Below are 20637 nucleotides of genomic sequence, written 5' to 3'. Positions count from 1 at the left end.
GGATCAGTTATTAAGATACCAAACAATCGATAAAATAGACACTGGACTTCAACCGAGTTTTAGTAGGTACCTATGTAAACTAGTTAGTTAATAAGAAAAAAATATATTACAAATAAATAAAAAAATCGAGATTTTTAGATAATTATTAAAAATAATATTGTATCCACCTGGGTAGATCTAGGACTTGATATAACACGATAGTGCCCAGAGATTTAATATTTTCGGACGAAAAATTTAAATGGTGGATTATGATAGTGACAGCCAGCCAGATGTCAGGTTTCTTTCTCAATCAGTTGCATTTCATCGTAGCAAATTTTTGTCAAATACTAAACAGCTGTCCTAATTCTTTGGCGAAGAAGTTGTAAATAATATGGAAAGTGGATTATTTCCAGAGTGGTAGTGCAGTGCAACTCCAATAAACTAATGTAATTAAAGGTGTTCCAACAGAACCTTGATCAATCATTATTTCCAAGTATGTCGATTCCTCCACTAGTTTGCAGTACTCCTCCACCGCCCGATCAGTGCGAAGAAGATAAGGACCCTGAAGATTTTGATTTGTCATATAGCCGTAAGTGTAGTTGCATTGTGTTACTGTGTGTGATGTGGAAATGTTGTGCACATAATGCACTTTGTTAATGAGTGTGTTATATTTTGTTTTAATTTAATATTATTACTTTATACTTTGATAACTGCTGGGGCAATTCAAAAGTAAATTATAATTATTATTGTTTTTCTTATGTTTAAGGCTTCACACTAGTCACTTTCAAAGCTTTTACAAATTAGCATAAACAAATACTCAAACTTTCTTTATAACAACAAGATTTTATATAAGTTTAATAATAAATGTCAGTAGCCATCTTTTATGTAAACATTGAATGTTTATTAAACTAACTTGATGTCTTCTATTTCATTCCCATTATGTCAAATGGCTGGTATCTGCCATTATTAGCTAAATTCTCATCATTAATGGGTTAATTTTAATAATAAAATTAAATTTGATCTATGATATAATTAATTTGATGTGTATTAAAATGACAACTGACTTCGGGAGCTATTTACTGGCTGCAGAATTTGTTTAATTGTAGAAATTATCTATTAAATCAATCATCAACATAAAAACTATGAAATGGTAATTCTACTTTAGATTTATGCACTATTTATCATTTTTGCAGTATCACAGGAGGACGAAGATGATGATGATAATGGCTACAACTATGGAAACTTTTCAACTTATAACCATTTCCAATCATCCTCTGATAACAAACCACTTGATATTAAAGAGTTAGAGATAACAAAAAAGAATATTGAAGGTGAAGTTCATAAGGAAATATTTCTAAAATGTGAAAAAGAATCCAAAGAGGATGTTGCAAGTGAAACTGTGTTTAGAACCAATGATATCAATGAAAACAAAATTAAATGTGAGGAGGATACAAACATAGAGGATTTAAACTTAAAAGTGGATGAAGAAATTGACAATATTGAGGAAATTAGTAACAAGGAACCTGTATCAAATAATGATCCTAATATTAGTAGCTACAATAAAGACTTAGACATTCCATGTAACTCTAACAATGATGCAGATAGTAGTGAAGTTGTCAATACTATGTCTTATGATGGAAGTCAAATTGAACCCATAGAAACAATCAAAGAAATAAACTCTGACTTTGTAACAGTGGAGGAAGATATAAGTGAAGTAATTGCAGAAGATGAACAGGACATTAATATAACTGTTATGCAGGAAAATGTTGCTGTACCTACAGTTGAAGAAAATGAGCCTCTTCCAGAACCTATGCCAATTTTAGATGATACACAAACTTTAGATCAGTTTCCAAGAGATTTAGATATTAAACTGGAAGAGAATGAATTAGATGATGATTTTGGTGATTTTGATGACTTTCAGACTGTAAAAGTAACTACAAGTAATGTTACAGATATAGTGGCTAGTAGTAATAACCCATGGGAAAATGATGAACCTAAAGAGTCAGATTTCGGAAATTTTAAAGCAAACTTTGAAGAAAACAGTTTTCAGACTGCTGATACATTGACTTCCATGGAAACTGAAGCTGTTAAAACAAAACATACTGGTGATAGTCAAACTGAAGATGTGGACAATAATGCTGAAGATGATGATTTTGGAGATTTTGATGACTTTAAATCATCTGCTACTAAAATTGAGTCTAATGATTATATAATCGACGATTCTTCACAATGTCATGACTTGCCAGTACTTAATTGGCAGTTGTCCGAAAATGAACATCAGATCATGGAAAGTATTACCAAAGTCTTAAGTTCTGTATTTATAGAAGAAATACCAGAACCTGAAAGTGAGTTTGAAGGGACATTGGAATCCTTGTTGAGTGAGACTTGGGGCCACTTGATGGAAACAGATGAGAGACAACCATATATTGTCAATTGGAATAACTCATTGGGTCAAAAAACCCTCTTGAAATCCTTGTGTATTGATTCCCGCAATATTGTAAGTACCAACATTTATATTTGTATGTAACCTGTATATGCTAATTCTAAGATCACCTAGTTCAGAGCTCATATATTATGTTATAACAAATTTGGTTTGTGTGACATATTTTTGACTTAATAGATTATTTTTTTATGATTGAATAGGTGTTGTGGATTGTCTATTCCTATTTACCTGCCTGCTTTCTTGAGGACTATCTTTTGCAACACTTTTTTTCAGTTGTTTGGTCCAAAATGGAGTAGCAACATGCCTAAATATGCAGCAAACTTAAGCAATGCACCCCTTCAACCACAGAAACAGGCATCTGTTCCTTCTTCTATTGTAACTCAAAGTGAAATAGTTGCTGACAAACCCACCAGCAAGCCTACAACTTGGACTGATCCTTTCACATCTGATGGACAAGAATGTGAGTTGAAAATATCTTTGCCTTCATTTGCTTTTAATGAAACAATATGACTATATATTTGTAACATCTACAAGACTAATTGGCACATTATGCAACTCAATAAAACAACACGCATATTATGCACAGTACATTTTAAGTCAGTGGAACAAGATATTGTGCAATATGTTTATTGGACATTGTGAATACTAACAAAATATACTGAGCTTTTCGATAATTTGACTCACCATGGTAAAATTCTTTTGCATGTCTTGCACTTGGATAAATAACATCCACCTGTACAATATCTGCTTCATCCTAATCCTTTAGTCACCTATGCCGAAGCCCTACTCCTTGACCTTGAACACCTTATGGCCACCCTAGACCAAATGGCTCATAACCACTCCACCCTCAAGATATCTGAATTACTTTCACATGGTAAGTTATCTTTATCTACTTAAGTAAAGGATATTCTATAAAAATATGGTTGAATTCTGACTTTGTACTATTATTCTTTATCTTAATTTATTGTATTAAGGGGAAACATTTGGAAATAGATTGAGCAAGGCAAAATATGTAAATTAAATGAATATTTTAGTATTATCTACTACCCATTGAACTGTACTGTAATTTTCAACCTTTATGTTATATTCTATTACAGCTTGCAACACGGAAAATGAAAGTGCATCCATCACACCAGGCCCTACAGATTTAGATGTGTTTGAAGCAACGGTATCTACAAAACCTGACAAGATATACTCCAATACCATGAGTGTTCAACCTTTACGGCAAATTAACTTACCTGACACACATATCTTCACTCCTACTGATTCTGAAATACCTAGGTCTAAGACGATTCATTATGATAGCCCCACAGTGATCTTGCCCCAACCTTCCATGGAAGAAAATAAGAACCAAACAGATGTAAACATTCCAACTGCAAACAGTGTAATTGCAGAAAATAATATAGAAGATAGTGAGTACTGGGAATTCCAAAATTTTAAAAGCACTTCAGATATTTTGCCAGGTAGTACAAGTAGTCATAAACAGGTAACATCTCAGGAACACAATGTTGAGACAGCTACAACAGTGAATGCTTTACCAAAACCAAACATTGCATATCAGACAGAGTTGTTACAACCCATTAAAGTAGAGCCTGCAATGCCCACTCTTAACTGGCCTGATCCTGGTGAGGTCAAGGAAGTTTTTGATGATTTTTCGGATTTCGTGTCAATATCTTCACAGCCAAATGAACAACAGGACACAAGTTCAATCCCACCTGAAGAATCACAAGCTGATACAAAGAACATAAACATGTCTAATCATTTGAATACCCACATTGAGACTACGGAAATTACTACTGAAATCATGAAACCGGACAATGATTTCGATGACGACTTTGATACATTCCAGTCAGCCGTTCCTAGTAAAAGCTCAAGCAGTACTATAAAAAGTAGCTATTTGGGCAACAATGCCAGTCAAGTGTCATCAAATCAAATTACAGAATTTGACTATGGATCTCCAAATTTTGACAGTATTAAGTCTGATACCATATCATTTCCTAGTGTAATAAGACCAAACGAAGCTTTAACTCAAAATCTAGGATATATCTCAAATTCAGGAGAATATACTAATAGACAAGCTGTTCAATCAGGATCACAGATGCAAACAAATGTTCTACAGCCTACTCCTGCAAGTTACAGCACACCAAACACACAGAGTCAACAAAAGTCAGGCCAAATTTTACAGCCATTATCGTTAGAAAGTTATTCACAAATTAACTGGCCCAGTCCTGGTATAGACTTGCAAGATCTGTCGAGATTTAATCCCGTTGAAACTTTACATTCGTTAAAAAGTGACTTAAGTGTTAGCGGCCTTAGTAAAGGTTCATCGCCGGTTCATTCTACAAAAGCAACAACCGCTCATCAAGTAACCGATGACGACGTATGGGGCGAATTTGTGTCGAGTAAACCTAAACAACAACAGACACAGCCCAAAAAACCATCAACTTTTGTGGACGACGATGAATGGACAGACTTCATATCTAGCCCTAGTGTAAAACCACAAAATGGATTGAACACGATAAGTCTAAATGTTCATACCAATTCAAATATACAGAAATCAGTGCAGAGTAAACTTGCGAAGAAAAGTAACCAACCGCCTCTCGATATTCCAACGTTAAATTATATTACTCCCAAGTCTAACCCCCATAAGTCATACAATGATAAACATTTCCAAAATTTATAACAACACAATAAACATGATGGTTCTCATAATTTATTATAATGTACTTAAATAAAATAAGTATTACATAAAGTATAATTATGTACATAGGGTGGTGGTTTAAGTATAATTTGTATTATTTATATATATAGTATGCTATAAAGACAAAATTATTGTAATTAATATTTGCACTAGGATGATAGTGTAGGTGTTACTGTACCCGTAATATTAGCTGTTATACTGAGCACTTGCACAATATGACTGAACGGCTAATGCATATAAAGACGCTAAGTAAGTATTGCATTTACTGTAACGAAATCTTGAGGTAATTATTGGATTACGTCATAATGTGCGAGTATAAATCGAACCCGTCCTTACCATTTTGTTCTATATGGTATCTGTTACATTGTGGTATAAAGTTTCGTCTGTGTAACCAACATTATTATGATTATATAATCTTAATTTATGAAAAAGCAATATAGTTATTTATAAAATGGTTGGTTTATAGAATGTTGTATATAATGTGAATTATGTATAAATTGTAAATTTATTTAGAAATGTATATTATTAACAATGATGTTATGTACTGAGAAATTTAAAATTTGAAAATCTGTTAAGTTACATAAGTCTTTACAGAAATGAAATTTAGGTTGTATATTGAGTGAGGCACTAATAAATATTGAACCAGACGAATACTTGACAACAGAAAAATATGTTATGATGAATAATTGTAATTAATATGAAGCACTACTAGTTAACAACCATCAAAGGTATATTTTTGTCAATGTTTAACTTAAAGAAAGATTCATATTTTGATTAGAATGAGTTCAAAATTTTCAGAAAGTAGATATTATATAGTTGTATTTATTATTAGAATACATAGTTTAAAAGACGAATTTTTCACCAGCATTCTTGCTTACACTGAAAACAATTGGTTTTAGCAGTCATAGACTATAATAAAATAAATGTAAATAATGAGACTTATATCCTTCTAAATTGTAGTTTTATTATCAAGTTTCATTCTCCACATCTGAGTGTTCTATATCTTCCATGTGAGTGCCCAATGTGCCTATACTATCTTTGTCATCATCGTCATACTGAGTTATAGATTTTGGCAGATTATTTTCCATTGTTACCCTGAACTGACATTGCTCAAACTCTGGCCATGATATAAATCTGAAAAATGCAGACAAGACATTAGTGTTACGATGTTACGGTATACATTTTATCATTTATTATGAATATAAAATATTTTGTACAAGTACTTACTTTTTAAATACTGTTATTTTTTGTTTGAGATTTAAATCTCCAAATTCAGTAAATATTGTCATATGGGGTAACTTGGCGTCATGTTCTCCTGGAGCCAGGTCCTTATTTGTATCTGGTGGGTCTTGGCCAGTTATTATCCATACACCACATCCAGGAATCCATTGCCTATAAGAAATACATAAAAATCTATAATGTCAATACCTTTACCCATATCCTTTTCTACTATATTCGTGTTGTGACATGTATTGAGAAGGCTAGCTTAATTAAAATTAGCTTACTGTACAGTCAACCTGGGTAACTTTGAATCATTTGGGCAACATTGAACCTTACAGAAGTTAATATATTTTAGTAGATACTCAATGACTTTTTAAGGCATGCATGATATGAATCTAATTAAAAAAAAAATGCATTAACACTTGTTTTACAGAAAAATATGAACAATGTATGGGAATCAAACCTTTTAATGAAATCTAGAGTAAAATCAAATGGTAATAAGTGCATTGGTGTCACAAGTAAACAATTCAACCTTGTTTACATTTTTTTATAAATGGCAAATATTATTTAAAAAAATGCTGTAACTACCAAATTGATTAACTTACTCCAACATTGGTATTACTCTTGTAGACTTGGAGAACATATGTGGCTTGAAGAAATACCATAGCAATGGAAGATATTCAGATGGACAAGGCAATTCCTCCCTCTGTGTGATGTTAACTAAGTACAGTCTATGTTCATCCATCTGAAATTATGTTTTATCTATTTCATAACTTTTGCTGCTAAACTTGCTACACACAAAGTCGGTTCGGCAATACTTGTGCCGATCGGGTAGTTTCTTCAGATCCGATCCTTAAAATTTGGTTTAAACATTCAGACGCAGCGATGTCGAGCGGCCTTTTCCCCGAACGTTCCTTTACACATATTCGGTTTTGCCGATTTCTAGGCCGATTAATGCCGAATATGTGTGTAGCAACTGCAGCAAGTCTTCGGAAAAAGCTATTAGATTATTCAAATAATATAAGAAGCAGCAGTACCTACCAAGGTAACTTTTTTACTGTCCAAATTATATGTCCATGGTAAAAAGTGAACTTTAGGTACACTTGTTAATACTTTGAATTTAAAGAGCATCTGGAATAATGCTGGCATTGATTTGTGTTTATTCAATTGTATTTCATTATCTGTAAGAAACTAAAATATTGAATACAATAAGGCTTAATATCCAATTCACATTTTTAATATGAATGCCTTACTAATAAATGTGTAAGCTCTCATTAGATACACAGTGTTTTGTCACTTTCAATCAATTATAAAACTGTTTCTGAGTAAAAAGATAAAACACTGTGTTTAATTAGTGAGAGCTTACACAATATTTATTTAGTAAGACAGTATGTGTAATGAGAATATTCATACTTCATAATGATGTCCTGGCATGGTAATGAAGAGATCAGGTCTTCCTAATTGATTTGTTGTGCCATGGAATATGATATTGTTTATTAAATGCTTCACAAAGGACAGTCCTGGCATAGACCCAATGATTTTTACATCCCTATCTGAAACAATAAAATCATTAATTACTAACAGGGGAGAAAGTACACAAGATAAATAGTAGAGATGCATTAATGTTAAAAAACACAGTAAGAAAAGTGATTAAAGTTTTTAATTACAAATAATGTGCAGACAAAATGAGTGAGGATATGGATGTTTCTTCAAGGAGTAATCATTTATATATTTTTTTGTATCATTAAGTCAGCTATTGCAAAATTTTAACATGACACTGTATTCTTCCAGACAATCAATGTGTATGGCTACAGTCTGTAACAAAGTTTTCAGGTGTAACAGTGTTCCACACAATATTTTGCTGTCTTGACAACCAGGAGAGTCAATAATTTTTTTATTGGATATATGTCATTAGTAAGTACTCACTTGTATCATTTGTACAAAGGTTTCCCAATAACTGCTCAACTCTGTTTCCTTGGTCGAGTTTATCTTTGAAAGCTAATTTCCACATACCAAAGAAATCTTCTATTTTGATTGTAGTTCGACCAGGGTATCTTTCTTGCAAGTCCTGCAAAATTTCTTTATAAATATCTATGATATGAATAAACAATATAACGCGCCGCTATTGCCATAGGGATCATACTTACTGATAAATAAGAAGAAAATTGATTAGATGATTCGTACAAAAAAATTGGATTGTTTTGGCATTGTAGTAGCTCTTCTGTTAGGAAACCAAATCCAGGGTTCACTTCAATTATCGGCGAGGAACCGTTAATACTGTCTTTGATAGTATGCACTATTTCTTTTGCAGTTTTTTTATTTATCAAATACATACTCTCAGGTGCCTTATACTTTCGTAGTAGTCCTCGTGGTACTTTGTCTTTGATATCATGGTAGTCTGGTGTATTTTCTAAGTAATTAACAACATCAGCAGCGACTTTCGGTGGCGTTTTCTCCTTTAGTTTGCTAGTTTTATGGCATAACCTCAAAGAAAGTTTCAGTGAACTTGTTTTAAAGAAAATGTTTACACGGTGTAAGGGTTTCTGATACATATTTGAATAAGCTAAATTATAGGAATTTAAAACATATAAATTCTGCTTTATTTAATTACAAATATTATAACATTCGCTTGACCTAACGTCAAAACAATCGGGGAACAGCTGTCTGTCATTAATGTCAAAATGCAAAATACTTTTTAACGTGGTTGTGTTTGCGTTTAGTTGTACAAAATTGTACCTGTTTTTGGGCCACTTTGATTTGACGTTGCCTAAATCCTAAATCATTCGTTATAATTTATGCGTTACCCTATAGTCATTATGATTTGAAATAACGTTGTAAAATGACATTATTTATAACAATTATGTATCTACAAATTAGTTGAGGAAAAATCGGTTTAAATCAAAAAACCATAAAGTATGAAATTTATTTAGTCATATTTTTTGTATCAATTTATGTAAGGTCAAGTTACTGCAGTAATAATAAGCTTTCGCCATATGAGGCAAGTACCTACCAGAGTACCGATTCTTCAATTTCTTTGCTTCCTTTTCCATGCACGTATTGTGATAACATTTTAACCACAGATTAATTCCGTTTAATTATTTACATATTATTCTAGTAAAGCGCAAGTGGGTATAACCAACTACGTTAGTGTTGTCACGTGCCTAAAGGTGAGTACTGACACCGACCTGTGTAACGTTTCATAATGTAACGTGTAACATAGCAAACGTTTATGTAGTCAGTACCGGGAAACCAGGTTCTCCCTGCTGATGGCGTACGATTCATGTTAGCTTCTAATTCGGTAACCTGCCTAAAATGTATTGTCGCCTGCATATCTCAAACATTTTAAGCAGTAGTGCAAAAAGCTATGGTCCTATGATAAGATATCTAGATATATTATAATATATCTAGTCTTCTTAGTTTCTGTCACGGTGTAGCGATTTGAAACTTGCTTAGATTTACACACGTTTAAGTCTACCAGTAAATCTCATTTATCGTTAACATGATAATATAGTAAATATAGTACAACACCCCGGCTTCTACTAACTCATTTTGGACCCACTGTGGTCGAGCGCGGGCTTCATCTTCTTAATTATGTTTTTGTCTAACCTAACAAGTAACAGTTAAAAAACAGGACATAGGTACCTAAGTAGGAACCTACCATGTTAAAGTCAATAATCTGTAGCACTCGTTTCTGCGTTTAATTTAATGGCGTAAATATAAAGTACTACTTAGCTATTTTAAGCTGCCATCAAATGAACCACTCGTCAGACGAGACGAATGATAATTTGGTCAAGAACAAAACAGTTCAGGTTCAGGTTAATGGTGTAAGTTCATTTATGTCTTACATATTTCTATCAAAAATTTAAAATGTAATTACTATCTGCCTACTTCTTATATCTATTCTACATACATACATGTACGTAGAATAAATATAAGAAGCTTACTACATACTAGTACATACCACGCCATAAGCTCTAAAACGTCGTGGTCAGAACGACTCAGGAAAATTTCGATGTATTATTAATAATGTGAATGTGTCTTTAATTATATTAAATGAGTATTCATAATTATTAATCACCTTTCGTAAAATGCAGCTAAATTACTACTCAGGTCTGTGCTAGTGTTATCGGTGCCGATAATAATCACTGGGCATGTACGTTGTCGATATACTTATTTATATTATGTTTTAGTAGCAAAACTTTCATTGTAAACCAATATCACACTGATTTATACAAGTAAAAGTCGAGTTAGATAATGTGTTTACAGTTTGTATTTCTGCTTTTCGCGCTCGTAACGGTTTCCGCGTCCGTTATATTTGAAGACTGTGGTGAGGACCTTTTTTTATTTTATTTCACACTTATTCTTTTGTTTTACGTGTTAATAATATTGTGGTAGTAATTTTCTTTGTTTTTTTTAAATTACGAACTTAATTTTTGTTGATTTAATACTCTGCTGTGTAATACAAAATGTTTATTGGCTTGAGGTTGGTCTTTCAAACTAAATATGCTGTAATATCAAAAAATGTTTTCCAAAACAGTTATGTTACTAAAATATATAGGTACAATAATCTTATTTAGTCATCTGATGAATATACCTTAGATCTCAGAAGAGTATAAGACTGAAATTAGGATGTAGGTAGGTACTTACGTACCATTACGAGTTTGTTCACAGTAGTTCCCATATTAGGTACTACTTTCAAAGGAACTGATAGCTAATACATACATAGCCTGCCCAGAACTTTTCCACAAAATAGCAACAAATGATGCCCTAAGCTACGTAGTAGTAACTATTTACTAATCTGTGCCCTTAAGTTGGTACCTACCTATTTATACTGTGCTTCCATATCTATGCTTCCTTGTATGCTCTATTGCGATTGTATGAGTAATAGGTACATTAGCCAAACTAAACAAATCACAGAGTTTTATTGGGCTATATTAATATTTATTTATAATACAAGTAGGTAACTACCTACTTACACGTTTTATCACTCAACTGCTTGGTCTGGATAAGAAACTCAATGACCAACACATTTGGTTATTAAAATAATTAAAGTATCTACCATCTGCCTGCGTCATAATTATCATTAGATCTAAATGTTTATTACTTAGATGATATTATCGTGACATATTATCAATATTACTTAAAAAGTATTCACAATTTGGATTTCCCAACTGAGTCATAAGTAGTTATTATGTTGGTATGCGATGGAAGTATGCACATAGTCACATAGTTAGCTTTTGCATGCCTATACCTTTATTTTGTGAAAAATATAATATGGGCTTTCTGGAACACAAACTGATAAGCGTTTTCAAAAATTTCTTGTAACCACGCTAACATCGTTCCAAAATTCGTATTCTTGTTTCAAAAAATATGATAGTCGTCGATTTAGGCAAGTTAAGGTGAGTAAGTGCATACGTTTTCCACTTTCCAGGAATTCCACTATCAGTTAACTAAAGTGAATAAATCCCGATTTTTCCAAATTACACCAGAGGCGATGCTAGTCATAAACTTTTCGTTTCGTTACGATGAACGATAGTAGGCCTTCACAAATATTAAGGAGGTATTAGCAGATTTGGTAAGTGTATTGTGTACTGGTATTAAAGTCTAAGTTCGTTCCTGCTTATCGTTGTTTATTAGTTGATTGATTAATTATCGAAAATGCGTGTGGGAAACGCCTTCACGTTCTACGTCAATACCTGAAGTACAGATTACCTAATCGTTAACAATTATAAATTGAGGACGTTCTAGGCCTAGCCTTCTTTTTCAAGGGCCCTTAAGAATTCCCCGCACTATCGTGGATTAAAAAATATGTAATGTTAGTTTGGCAAGGCCAAAATACCAATGAATCAACGTTCGGGGAATTCTAGTTTGATTAACGTTAACTTCAATAATAATTTACTGTCGAAAAATATTGTTTTGCCGGAAATAGTTCGCAATTGATCGAAGTATTTTGCGATAACGAGAAACTATTTGAAACTAATACTATACTATCGAATTATATTAATACTTAACTAAGAACCAAGTAGGTACCTACGTATAAAAACATTCTGAGAGAGTAACATATAGCTGCACTTTTGCGCAAAATAGTAACATTGTTTCTGATTTATGAAAGACTGCTATAAAAATTTCGATAAAATTTTGAAAACACATCGATTGGTAACTTGAATTATCACGCAGTTTTTAATGCGTGAAATTCGACGCGGACAAAATTTCGGGAAGAAACTAGTGCGGTATACCTACCTACCTACTACCTACTTCATAATTTGGTATGCATCATAAGAATCTTTCATGCGGTCTAAGTTGCAGACGTCTATTAAATAAATGATGGACAATTTTATTTATGTACCTACCTACTCGTTCTTGATATGCCCAATACTGCGAGACAACATAAGAACTTCCACAAGATTATCGTTGGTACCTTAACTAGACATACTTATTTTATTATGTATAATGGTACAGCTTGTTATTTAATTTTATATTATCTGATAATTATCTGGATTTTAGCTTATCAAGTGTACCCACACGACTATCGTTTGTACCTATTCATATTTATTTCCTCAGTCTACAGAGGAATGCTCTTATCTCAGTGGTATTACTATTTATTTATATTCTTTTTATTATTTTAATACTCAAATTAATAAGTAAATACCTAATCTTTTCTAGAACACATGTTCCGATACATGATAAGTGATTGCCCTAATGAGTAAAAATGACTGCAGTTTTAATAAATAGAGTAGAGCAGATTTGTTAATTATTGATAACCAATTTTAAAATAGAAGTATATCAGATCTTATCTATTTTATAATGTTATTATCTGCACGTAATAGTTTATTTATATTTAAATAATTACCTATCTCTTGACAATAATTAACATACTTATAGTTTATTCTAAATATTGTAACGCAATTAGTGGTAATTAGGTTTATTGATTGTATACTGTATTATCATAATACTTGGATCGAGGGCTCTTGGCTCGTGAGTTGTGACTGTTGTGAGTTTGAATCCCACTGCCTGACAACCGAGATCTAAAAGAACGAAAAAGAATAAAACAATTTTCCAAGCAGAGATTAAAAATAATGCATTAGGCATTAGACCTGGCTTTGTGCTTTTATGTATTACTAGCTGACCCCTGCGGCTCCGCTCGCGTGAATTTCGTACTGTTGCTTATTCGTTTGAGCACGCGAATTGCGAAGCACTCGATACACATAAAAATGCTAACAACTCTTTTGTCATCTAATGGTTATTTACGAAAGGGACCCGAAGGGCACACAATGTGACACAGGCTCAGGCAGGCCTGATTTCCTGTGGTTACCTTCTTTTCCGCTCTCGTCTGTATCCGTACCAGTTTACAGTGTAAAATATAATACCTTATTATAGACTGACCATTGCTTACCCGTCTGGATTCAGAATATTATAATAGGTACAGACAGACCTATCTGCGCCGGAGCTCTTCACACGCGTAATAATGTTTACTTGCGATGATACGTCCGAAACCGCGTAAACCGTAATTATTTTTTATATATCATCCGTTGTTTATTTTTTAAAACTTACCACGTAGTCTGTTTCATAGCTATCCAATTTATTTCCTTAATGCAACCAATTAATTTGGTTCTTATGTGTTTCGAACAACAACGCCATCTGTTAGTTGCGGCGAACAACGACAACAAACGAAATTACTCGGTTGCCATCTAGGATATCCCGACCGCACCGGACCCACGTAAACCAACATTTTTGTGTAATATATCATACAATATTTATGTTTAAAAATCTTATAAATGTATAGCATGTTTCAAAGGTATTTTTTTACAATAAAGCCATCAAAACAAATTAATTAGAAAAAACATGCTTTGTTGCGAGCTATAACGCCATCTATTGGTTGGTGCGAACAACAGGTATCGATACGGCAGGCGCCGCGTTAACTTTATGCGAATGTTGTGAAATGGATTGTAACGCCATCTATGGTCTCTATAGGGAAACGCAGGTTCAAACGATTTCTACGTATAATTTTCAATTTTCTAAATTTTTTTGAAATTTTATGCTATAAAAAGTATCCTATAAATTGCTCCACTACTTAATCTGTGCATATACCAAATTTCAGTGCATTCTATCCGGTAGTTTTTACGTGATAGCGTCACATACAGACGGAGGACAGACAGACAGACAGACAGACAGACAGACAGAAAAGAAAATTATAAATTGCAGATTCGGTATCAGTATCCGTTACTAAACATCCCCCATTGGTTTTTTTTTTAATATATTCAATGTACAGAATTGACCTCTCTACAGATTTATTATAAGTATAGATTGTACCTAGGTGTTACAGGTACCTACACACACAAACATATTAAGAGTTTATTTATCAGTACATTCAGTACATTTTTTGGAATTCTTTCATTGTGTGACATCATACAAGTGTATAGGGAGAGATCCCTATTACAATTTATTGTTTTTCAGGATGACTTTACATTTTAGTTTGCCTTTGGTTGCAAAATATGTACGTATATTAAACGAGTGGGCAATAATAAATTAATCCCTTTATCTGTAGCAATTATATTAATATTCTTAGATAATAATGAATCATTCATCAATTTCATCATAATGAAACGTTTTGAAAAATATGACGATACGTAACTACGTCAAACACATGATTATCTACTTATATCTGATTGTTTCAGGTTCCGCTTACGAGCTAAGGACAGTGAATATAGAAGGATGCGGCATGAGACTACCGTGCTACGTGACCATTGGAGACAATGTGTCTGTCAACTTGATATTCTATGCTGGTAAATAAATTAGAATCATCAATTAGTTTGAGTAATGAGTATGTAGACCAGTAGGTTTATTGCCATTGCCGCGCCATTGTAATAGTCTCACAAATATCAAGATAGACCTTTACGTAGGTTAGGTAGGCTTTAGACTTTTGAAGGTCAGTAAGAAAAATGAAGTGAATGTGGAGCGCTTTGTAACCCGCCTTATAGTATAACATGTGTAAAACCATATACCTAGGTAGATATAAATAAAGTGTTAAGTATGTAAGTAGTATACTTACACTTTGTAAGTATAAAATTACAGATTTGTGGATTTTGTTTACGCACGGTGTTTATACCTATCGTGTAATATCGTAATTATGTACCTATCTTAAATTGCTTTACGCTATTTATTATCGTGTGAGACATTCTAATACCTACCTATGTCGAATCTGCCTGCGGTATTTGTACCCTACTATTACCTTTGTACCCTAAAATCTTAGATAACGAAACCATTCATGTATAAAAAATAATTTTCACACTAGCCTAAATCATAAATCCCTACTTATCTGTTACGCAGAATTTTATTAGAATATACCTATTACCTACCTATTTTTTTTTAGTTAAAATAAACAAGCAGATATAAAAGTTTCCTATGAAAAGTAGATATGTGTGGAGTTTAAACTTGATTTTCTTTTTTTCAGGTTTTCTATCACGCAATCTAGATCAAGATGTAGTCATTAATATAAACCATTTAAACTTGAAAACTCCGGTAACTCCTGGTAAGTAAGACTGTATATTCACAGTCTGTTTTTAATTTTACATTTGTTATGATAAATTTTTCGGTATCTCGAAATTTCCTTGCACAAGTTTAGAGTTAGACGTGCATAAATACTTACATAAATATGATTAATATATGCGTATATTAAATGATTATAATACCCACTAACACGAATATGGCAGGAATTAAAATACAAGGACTATAGTGCTATGACGTGATGTGACACAACACAACCTACATCGACTAATTGTAACATTCAAAATTTTTTTTTTTTTTTATCTGCGCGTGTTTTAACACGAACTTGATTTTGTAAAGCAAATAGTGAATCGTCCGAAGGCCTTATTTTTGGAATCTAGTCCTGAATTCTGAAACTCTAACACGTAGATATTTAGTGAGCTACAGGATCTTACCCTTTTAATTTATGAACGGCTAGATTACGAACGAACACGATTGTCCTGACGCCTTAACAGATTTTTACTTTTAATCTAGGTCGTCCTCTTTTTTGGCGTCGTTAGTAGAAAAAACAGCCAGGTCAACATGATTGATGTACTTATGTCATGCTCATGCTACGTCACGCCATACCCATAGCGTGACCACTGGCAAGTAATTAGCTTACAACGTTGCAACGCCTGCTAAATTAAGTGAACCTTTGTTATGTCACACTTACCGCAACCAACTCTTAGTCTTATAACAAACAAAGGTTTAGGTATCTAAGTAACATAGTCTACGTAAATTAATTGGCATCTGTTTCGTAGCCACATAATGTTGTTGACAGTCAAAATGGAAAATTTTAGAAACTACCCAAGGCCCCAGTAAGTTCCCATTTATAGCTGGAGCAAATTTCTCATGATATAGCTCCCTAAAGTGGCGTTAAAGCTCGATGATCTAGCTGAATTTTGTGTCACGCAGAGATATCACAGATTAGAGGTCACTATTGTGACTATGTATGTACATGGTGGATCTGTAATGACACTTGTACCTACTATGTACTTGTACTGTAAGTTTTGAGCAGGATGTGTCACAGTCACGACTATGTACAGTATGTTCTACCCTCAGTTACGGTCATGATTGTTCAAACCATGTCTAAATTAAATACTGTCGCATATTTGCCAACAGACTTACTTTGCCTCTAACAAAACAAGTTCTATGGGAAATATTTGTACCTAATATTTGTACCTATTGTACCTAATATATCTGTTGATAAGGATTTGGTAACTGTTTTTTGTTTGATAACTGGTTCTATTGGGTTGTCTTTTTAACATTCTCCGTGCTTTGATTAAATCTGTAAGATCAATTTATACATGTTTACATAATTTCTAGGCGACATACAGATTCACTTATTCGATTCCAAAATATGCGCACGACAAATACTTAATATTACACATATTTTCACGCATAAATTGACAAGCGTGTAATAAATTCTTAAAACACACGTTTTACTCATCCGCCTTTCCACATTATGATGCTTTATTATGAGATATTGGGTATAAATATTATTTTGCACAAAAAGGAAAATATAAAAATTGTTAAATCCACTGCCACGTCATCATCAATATTTAATTTTCTGTAAGGTTACCATATGAATAATTACGATACAATAACCAGATTTAACAGGAAATGACAAAATCTGTTTCCTCACCACAATTTTATTGCATATCTGATGGCGGTTTTTTCTAAAATGCAAATTATGTGCGTAAAACATAGGCATTAACAATGTGCGAGCATAACAGAGATAAAAGGCGGAGAAGGATATATTTTTTATGAACAGTCTAAACCGGAACATGTTGTAGTTATATTATGTATCTAACATTATGTTTAAAGTATGTAACGTTAATGGTCTTTTAATATTTGCAGAACGTTGTGAAATTAACGACTGCCCGGTGAGGACGGGCACCGTGACATCTTTTTACAGCGTCATGTCTGTGCCGACGAGTATAGCATTGGTAAATATTAATTTTTTCTTCTTTCAAAATATCTATTTGGCCTACATATAATCGTAAAATCATGCTTTAAGCCTTTAGGATGGACAATATTGGACAAGGCTAAAACACATTACTTGCTACGATCTTTGTAAACTTTTACATAATTTACTTCATTCACATTCATAGTTAGGTATACAAGGAACAGCTATACATCATATAAGGAACCGCCATTTTTAATACCAAACACCACAAACATCCTTTTCTGGATCAACAGTTCCTCTTATGACATGGATTGGTTATCTTGACAGTCACATGAACATGAATATCAACAACAACAATAATAAATTGTTAATGACAATTGAATTAGCCTGCGGTAACTATTCTTGTAAATCATCACCATAATAAAATTGATTGTAATAACTGTTATAAATCGCGATCGGTTTATAACAGATAAATTGTTTCCTGTTAAATGCTTATTTATAGCAAAGTTATAAATCATTTTAACCCCGACAACGATCATCAAGACGATGCAAATACTTTAAATATGCTGAAGGACATTCTCAACGTCTCCGAGAACATTTAGGAATTAGTTTTTATTGTGCATAATTTATTACTGTTATTTTCAAAAAGGACAACTACACAGAACTTTTGAATATTTTTTTATTCGTTCACAATGTAGGAGTAAGACAGTAATCTCAACATTTAAGTTTTTCGTTAAATACTTTTTTGTTTTCAAGAAATCATGCAAGGAGACTTTATTTAGCCTTTAAATAAGTATCATAAACTAATTGAGAGTTGTTCAGAAAACAAGTTTGATTGACATTATGTAGTGCAAAGATTTTATTAAAACTTTATATCTCTGGAATTTTGATGTAGGTGGATAGTGCATTTGAGCATGCATATTCTTTAAAACTTTAGGCTAACCTCGGATTGAATCCAGTCTTCTAGTATTTCTTAAAAAGAAGCACTCCGCAGCTCATGACTCTACTCTGTCTGTACCAAGGGTATGGCGAGTACTGTTCTTTTTTTTTAATTATCATGATTTTTTTGTTTCAGAATCAGCGCGGGTATCTCAGATGGCGGATTGAAAATGAGGCAGGTCAACTAGTGTTGTGTTATTCAGTACTTGTACAAACACAAAGTCGACTACAAAAACTTCTCCGGCAATACGTGGAAAAAATACCAGCGTCTGCGGAGAAATATAATTGACTGCCTTGACTACTGCTGTAGTGCTATGATCAATGAATAATGGCTTCCGATACGTTTTTTATTTATATACACGTGTAAATTGCGATCTTTTGACTATCATTACGTTTGATTTTTCCTATTACTAAATGACTTAATACAAAATTAGTATAAAAACGGTGATTCGACATTTGTTTCCAGAACAAATGAACAATGATTTCCACCTTAGCTATATTTTCTTGAATAAAAAACATTCAACGAGATTTGGCACATCTGTGCTTTATTTATAAGAAAATCTCTTTTCAGTGTATTATGCTGTTTAGTCATTATTTAAGGCGATATTTTTACAAAAAGAGACTGAGATATTACTTTAATTTTAGAAAAATCTACTTGACTTTTGTCTATTGACAAAATAATTTAGTACATTGGGTGTTTAGGAAACATGGATTGAATAAACATACTTACATTGTTTTAGAAATTAAACGCTCTTAGGATTTTTCTTGTGTATTTTACTTATTCGTTCACCTGTCACCTACACATCATATTTATAAATTAAATTAAATATTAAGTACATAGTCATTCGTAAACTTAAGTTGATTAAGTATATCAGTAAAAACAATTCTACTTTCACTACAAAAACAAGCCTACTAAATTAGTTGGAGAAAAGTTATAACTTACGTATTTTTAAACAGAAATAAGTAAATAGCAAAAGGGACCGCACACAGCTTGTATCCAGGCATTCTATAACATCAAGAAACGAGTTAGAAGGAACCAGTTTATCCTGAACTTTATACTTACTTTACTTGTAACTAGCCATAAGATATGGCAAGGTAGCTACATACGCTTTAAAACTATCATTACGTAATGGGACTATTATTACATTAACGTTGATAAATACAGCTATTTGTATGAACCAGATATTCTATAAATCGATATAATTAAGAAATTAGGTAGAATAGCGAGGTATTACTTACTTACTTATTCAGTGGACATGCGGTTAGCCGTGACACTAACAATTATAAAATAATGAAAACATCATACTAGACGTTAATAACATCGTGCTTGAATTTACTGTGAGGTTTAAGCAGATAAGTAACTATGATACCAAGTAACCTTCTAGAATTATGTCTAAGCTCTTTTAGACTATTAAGTTAGAGATACGACAAATTTGTGACCAGAGTGATATTTATTGAATAGACGGGTAAGCAAATCTAAGGAGATTCAAAGCTATATTCTTATTTACTGTGGACTTCTGACAAGCTACTAGTGACAATAAATTAGCCAAAACCTTTCCACTAGGCCCTGACCCACAGATATCAAAACCCACAGAAATTATGTATCTACCTATAATAATATCTTTAAAAAGTTGAAAACATTATGTCATTCAAAAATCTACTCAGCAAGCTGCGTCTGGTCGTCCTTCAGCCTCTTATTTGTAGGTACCTCCTATCTCTCTTTGTTTTGTCGTCTTTTGGATATACCTATATACATTATACATGCCTACCTACTTAGTCTGCTATATTTATTACAAACGTATGTTCGCCCGCTTCCATTCCGATTCCGCTTATTGTGCATGTCAGATAAATCCTTGATGTTTATTTCCTTTTGATCTTAAAAATCATATATTCTAGTCTTATATTGTGTTGGCAGGTTTCGAA

General features: G+C 32.8%; 3 protein-coding genes across 5 annotated transcripts; 2 read left to right on the top strand and 1 right to left on the bottom strand.

Annotated features, from left to right (window-relative positions):
- Positions 1 to 258: 258 nt before the first annotated feature.
- Afti (aftiphilin) lies at positions 259 to 5701 on the top strand. 2 transcript variants are annotated; one of them, XM_076126542.1, is made up of 5 exons: positions 259 to 568; positions 1173 to 2476; positions 2696 to 2882; positions 3189 to 3296; positions 3520 to 5701. In XM_076126542.1, exons 1-5 carry the CDS (start codon positions 475 to 477, stop codon positions 5103 to 5105), a joined length of 3279 nt encoding a protein of 1092 aa, XP_075982657.1. In that variant the 5' UTR covers positions 259 to 474; the 3' UTR covers positions 5106 to 5701. The 2 variants fall into 2 exon arrangements, with proteins under 2 accessions (XP_075982657.1, XP_075982658.1); XM_076126543.1 differs by lacking the exon at positions 3189 to 3296.
- A 390-nt stretch (positions 5702 to 6091) lies between these two features.
- Positions 6092 to 9016, bottom strand: mtTFB2 (mitochondrial transcription factor B2). Its single transcript, XM_076126544.1, has 7 exons — positions 8492 to 9016; positions 8271 to 8412; positions 7758 to 7897; positions 7386 to 7535; positions 6950 to 7089; positions 6351 to 6515; positions 6092 to 6257 (listed from the first exon to the last, which is right to left on the bottom strand). Exons 1-7 carry the CDS (start codon positions 8894 to 8896, stop codon positions 6092 to 6094), a joined length of 1308 nt encoding a protein of 435 aa, XP_075982659.1. The 5' UTR covers positions 8897 to 9016.
- Positions 9017 to 9334: 318 nt separating this feature from the next.
- On the top strand, positions 9335 to 19088 carry LOC142980930 (uncharacterized). 2 transcript variants are annotated; one of them, XM_076126546.1, is made up of 5 exons: positions 9335 to 9511; positions 15020 to 15127; positions 15796 to 15873; positions 17727 to 17815; positions 18851 to 19088. In XM_076126546.1, the coding sequence occupies exons 2-5, from the start codon at positions 15064 to 15066 to the stop codon at positions 19001 to 19003; spliced, it is 384 nt and encodes a 127-aa protein (XP_075982661.1). In that variant the 5' UTR covers positions 9335 to 9511; positions 15020 to 15063; the 3' UTR covers positions 19004 to 19088. The 2 variants fall into 2 exon arrangements, with proteins under 2 accessions (XP_075982661.1, XP_075982660.1); XM_076126545.1 differs by lacking the exon at positions 9335 to 9511 and adding an exon at positions 10520 to 10671.
- Positions 19089 to 20637: the final 1549 nt, after the last annotated feature.

The sequence above is a fragment of the Anticarsia gemmatalis genome, chromosome 19, assembly GCF_050436995.1.
Source record: "Anticarsia gemmatalis isolate Benzon Research Colony breed Stoneville strain chromosome 19, ilAntGemm2 primary, whole genome shotgun sequence".
NCBI lineage: Eukaryota > Metazoa > Arthropoda > Insecta > Lepidoptera > Erebidae > Anticarsia > Anticarsia gemmatalis.
This window is presented reverse-complemented; position numbering and strand designations above follow the sequence as displayed.

Excerpts from the sequence above, each read along its gene's own strand:
- Afti (XM_076126542.1), top strand. The coding sequence starts at position 475 with ATGTCGATTCCTCCACTAGTTTGCAGTACTCCTCCACCGCCCGATCAG. Across the intron at positions 2,477-2,695 it reads GTATTGATTCCCGCAATATT|TTGTTTGGTCCAAAATGGAG; the intron begins GTAAGTACCAAC and ends ACTTTTTTTCAG. Across the intron at positions 2,883-3,188 it reads CACATCTGATGGACAAGAAT|TCACCTATGCCGAAGCCCTA; the intron begins GTGAGTTGAAAA and ends CTAATCCTTTAG.
- mtTFB2 (XM_076126544.1), bottom strand. The coding sequence starts at position 8,896 with ATGTATCAGAAACCCTTACACCGTGTAAACATTTTCTTTAAAACAAGT. Across the intron at positions 7,898-8,270 it reads CCTTTGTACAAATGATACAA|ATAGGGATGTAAAAATCATT; the intron begins GTGAGTACTTAC and ends TTATTGTTTCAG. Across the intron at positions 7,090-7,385 it reads ACAGTAAAAAAGTTACCTTG|ATGGATGAACATAGACTGTA; the intron begins GTAGGTACTGCT and ends ACATAATTTCAG.
- LOC142980930 (XM_076126545.1), top strand. The coding sequence starts at position 10,599 with ATGTGTTTACAGTTTGTATTTCTGCTTTTCGCGCTCGTAACGGTTTCC. Across the intron at positions 10,672-15,019 it reads CGTTATATTTGAAGACTGTG|GTTCCGCTTACGAGCTAAGG; the intron begins GTGAGGACCTTT and ends TGATTGTTTCAG. Across the intron at positions 15,128-15,795 it reads CAACTTGATATTCTATGCTG|GTTTTCTATCACGCAATCTA; the intron begins GTAAATAAATTA and ends TCTTTTTTTCAG.